Raw genomic sequence first — 4,530 nt, forward strand, 5'->3', positions numbered from 1 at the left:
TTTTTCTATACTTACTGTGGTTGTTATCTTGTTTTGTTTTTAGCCCTGAAGAAGGCTAGAAACTCTAGCCGAAATGTTGGCACATTAAAATAAGTTAATCGTACTTATTTGTGTTTTTCATTGACCGCACCCCCAACCATCTTCTCCTCATTCATCATCCACGGTCAACTATCTCTCATAATTATAATAATAAAGATTTAATTTGTTTCACTAACCTTGATGAAAGTTTCTGGCCATCGTTTTATGTCTTGGAAAGCTGTAATAAACAAGTTTATCACAAGATAATAAATTGAAGGTGTCATCTTGGCATTTAAGCTTTTAAAAGCAGAAGGGCCAGTATCCTTTTTCAAAAGTGAACACAAAGCATTTATTACATACTCGTTGTAAAATAAACTTCTCTTAATTTTAGCCAGGTATGCAATACTCTGATAAACAACTTGATCAGGCTTAGCCCTTTGAGAACGGAGCATTTTTATAGCTCCACACAAATAGCCTACCTGTAATTAAAAAGAAAAAAAATTATATTATAATACGACCATTAATTATATAATTACAGACCAATTGTATAATCAGATCATTAATGGTAAATTATTGTTTAAATTTTATCAAATCACTTATTATTATTAAGTTCAAATTAAACCCAACAAACTCATTCAATCTCAGCTTTTATGTGCCTTTAATCATATTACTGACCAGGGAATACATCACCAAAGGCAGATCTATAATACATCAACAGAAATGAATCAGTCAATGAAATGTTTTAGATGGGAATGGGGGGACAGCTAGAATTGACTTCAAGGTTTTGTTTGGACTACTTTGGAAGTGGACATACTAAGTGTCCTGGGATATAGTACAAAGGTAAGGATTGATAGGTTGGAGAAGGTCATATTTTTTGTTTTTTTGAACAGTTTATTATGGGTTAAAATTTTCATCCAAAAAATTAACTACCATTTAAGTTCCTACAAAAATGTTTTTATTATTTTTTATCAGATGCTATCATTTAAGAAAGAAATATATGTTCATCAAAGTAATAACTTAGAAAAAAAAAAAGTTTCACATTTTGATTTATTGTTTTTAACTTTGAGTGTGACAATTGAGACTGCGAGACCATAATGATATTATTTTTTTTAATACATTGTAATGTTTTTAACTAATTTATTTTTCTTTTAGAATCCATAATCTATGTCCATATAAATAAATAAAGTAATAAATGCATATATAAAAAGTAGAAAAATAATTTTAGATGGTCCTACCTGTTGCATTTTGGGTTAATAATGAACAAAGATTTATTCAAAAGTTTTAATAAGAACAAAAAGAACCTATTTAAAGAGTTAACGTATAATGATAGAACTAATCATTTTTTCAATTCATAATGAAACTTCTACCTAATATAGCTAAGAAATAAAATAATAAAAAAAAGTTATTAAAAAAAAAAGATATGATAAGAAATGCTATAAGTAGGTTTATTATGATTTGATTAGTTGAGTACAAGTCCTCTATTGTAAAAAAAAAAAGTAATTCGATACTTATAAAACATATCCATACCCAAAATATCACTTCTGTAACTTAATTTTAACTAAAACTATCAAATCCAGAGTTCTCAAAATGCACCAAAACTGAGTATGGATGCATTGATGAGGGATGTTGGCCATTATTAATGTACGACTCTCTCCCGATCAAATTTAAACTCGCTGGTCCATTTGGGAACAGTTGAATATAAAGGAGCAGAGTCCCCCAGTGTGTTATGAAAGTCAGCATGAATTTCCTTTGCTTTCATACCTTTCTTTAAAATGTACTTAATCACTGCTCGAATCTCAGTTTTTTCCATTATCACAAATCACTACGCATAAAACAACAACAAAGAGTCGTCACTACCACGTGTTCACTCACAAAGGATGTGTGATTATTGAGCAGGAACCTCGTTGCCCCAGCACTGACATCTAGGGTTGATTCCAAGACCTTTTCAAACAACCCTCGTATTTCAATTTCGATGCACCTTATTAAAAGGGAAACTTTTAATTAAATCTTAAGGATTTATTTTTTTTTTTTATCATCAAATATGAATATTCATAAATATATTTAAATAGTTTTTAAAAATAAATTATTAAATTTTGACTAGTAAAGCTAAATCTTAAATGTTTACCATTTTATCAGTATCATCTGCTTCCAAAGCTTCTAATACATTAGGAACAAGTTCTGCTGGTTCACTTTCAATTACTAAACTTTCCCAAGCATCGGAAGTATTTGAATTACTACTTGATGATGAAGTGGAAGATCCTCTACCAAGGAGTGAAGATGACAACTTCGATTTTTTGGAAGGAACATTTGGTACTAAGACACCGGCTTCTCTTTTCCTTTCTCTGTCAACTGAAATATCAGTTTAATATAATTTTTTTAAAATATGGATAAAAAACCACTATTGAAGCTGCAGGTACTTCTACATAAGCACAATGCATGAATCACACCATATATAAAATGCTGAAAGTAACCAAGAGTGTCCTAAAATTAGTAGAGATGACCAACCTCTACACTTTAATAAGAAATAAATTAATGCCATTTAGGAGAGGGAATTTTCGTCACCACCGCCTTCACTTCTTCTTACTAATAAATATAAATAAAAGTGTGAATTGATGTTTACAAAATGTTATGTTATTTGCTAAATATATGTAAGGCTAATTTAAAGTGTCCAATAAATTAAGTGGCCTCGTTGTTGTTTTTTTTATCATATTGTTCCTTTGCTTTGATAGTGGCATGTGTTCCGTAGAGTATACTAATACTAGGATGGGCTTAATATGTGACAATTCTACTAGCTTAGAACAGACTGTAGGACTGCTATAGAGAAAGTAATACCAATCTATGATATGTCAATCTATGACATTGGAATATGTCAAGCACAAAATAAAATAAAAGCTTAATTTTTTTCATGTTATGTCACTATTAAAAGCAAAGCTGATAGGGATCAAATGATATGCTATCAGAGAGCTATCAAGTCTTCTAATATTTCTAGAGATGGTGTTACATATTAAGATAGTAATGATGTTTTTGTGAACATACCGGATTAAATAATGAACAATGAATGAGAATGGATGCTCTTTATTGCACAAATGTTTACTCTAAAAAGGAGCCAACAGATTTAGAATAAATATGAACGAATATTAATACTTTCTATTTAAGCCAAAAAATAACAATCATTAACCATATGACATGAGGTTTCAAATGGGTTTGCCATTGAATCTAAAAGAATGAAATGGAAAACTGCTTATAAACAAAAAATGGGTTTAAAATAAATATACAAAAAAATAAAAACAAAGCTGTTGAAAATAACTTCTACAGTAGCAAACCCATTTCATACAACCTCTTCCCTCACACTAACTGATTAGGTTGAAACCATTCACTACTTTCCAGTCATACTGCATTTAAGAATGGAGAAGGTACAAGAGTACCATTTATATTTTTGGAAACATCAGACATCATCAATTATCAACACTAATAGTAATTTAAAATACTAGGTACAATGGATAAAAAAGAGGTATTCCATCTTAATTTATTGGATCCTAAAAATAAACATATAGAAGTGAGGACAGTCCAGTGGCTCTTGCTACAAGTCAAAATTGGCTACTTTAAGCATTTTAAGAAAAATGATATATTTCGTGAGTAGCATTAGTAAAGAAGTACCATTTTAGCATCTTTTCTTCAGGCAATAATATTGTCATAATCAATTTATTTCATTTTCACGTTCCAGGGGACTTCCTCATAGACTCAGAAAGTCCCTTAGAATGGAAGAACAAAATATCGTAAGGAGATAGATATTTCTCCTCTGAAAATAAAAAATTATGATAAAAATATGAATTACCAGCTCCAGGTCCTGATACAACTTTATTTGGGGGGTGAGTTCCTGAACGCTGTTTTGAATCTGCTGTACTTTTTGATCCAAGAGCATAAAGATCAGCAGGGAATTGAGGAGTTTTACTCTTACCACCTCTACCAGATGAACCTTTAGACCTCTCCATCATCAAATAATTTATAATTTGTTTATTAAAACCGAGCTAGTTTTGAATTAAATACAAACGTGATGATCATTTGATAGGAGAAAATGGACTTTAAGAGACCTTATAAAAACATTTCAGGAAAAGCGAGGTAACTAATACATTATGTGAGCAATTAGTAGCATACAAACTATAACCCTACATAAACCTCCTGAAAAGATCAACTGAATGGTTCGTTCATTAATGAGATAATTCTTTCAAATCAAATAAAGGTGGCATATCCTACTCACCTTCAAAGAGAAACTGAAGAAAAAAAGAAGGAAGTTGACGACATTCACTGTGCCTAGCTCTCGTAAACGTAAGTAGGAACTTCCTCCATATATGCAATTATCTGTAAAACCTTTGATTTTCATTCATGACCAAACGAGTCCGTCTCAGATCATACCGGTTACACCACCTTTTATCATCGTCCTGATCGTGTGTTGTGGTCAGTAAAATACTCAGAAAATTTCTTTTAGAACCTACTAAGAGTGGATTTGTTAAA

At 30.8% G+C, this 4,530-nt stretch overlaps 1 protein-coding gene across 1 annotated transcript in view; it reads right to left on the minus strand.

The window, feature by feature from the left end:
* IntS1 (integrator complex subunit 1) overlaps positions 1-4,198 on the minus strand; it is a 35,773-nt gene extending 31,575 nt beyond the window's left edge. Inside the window, exons 1-3 of the mRNA XM_014437700.3 lie at positions 3,854-4,198; positions 2,144-2,367; positions 216-497 (exon numbers count right to left, since the gene is read on the minus strand). Of these exons, the coding sequence (XP_014293186.1) occupies positions 216-497; positions 2,144-2,367; positions 3,854-4,013 (666 nt within the window). The 5' untranslated portion in view covers positions 4,014-4,198. The remainder of the gene's footprint in view (positions 1-215; positions 498-2,143; positions 2,368-3,853) is intronic.
* Positions 4,199-4,530: the final 332 nt, after the last annotated feature.

This window comes from Halyomorpha halys, unplaced genomic scaffold (genome assembly GCF_000696795.3).
Source record: "Halyomorpha halys isolate HHAL.00 unplaced genomic scaffold, Hhal_1.1 Scaffold52.1, whole genome shotgun sequence".
NCBI lineage: Eukaryota > Metazoa > Arthropoda > Insecta > Hemiptera > Pentatomidae > Halyomorpha > Halyomorpha halys.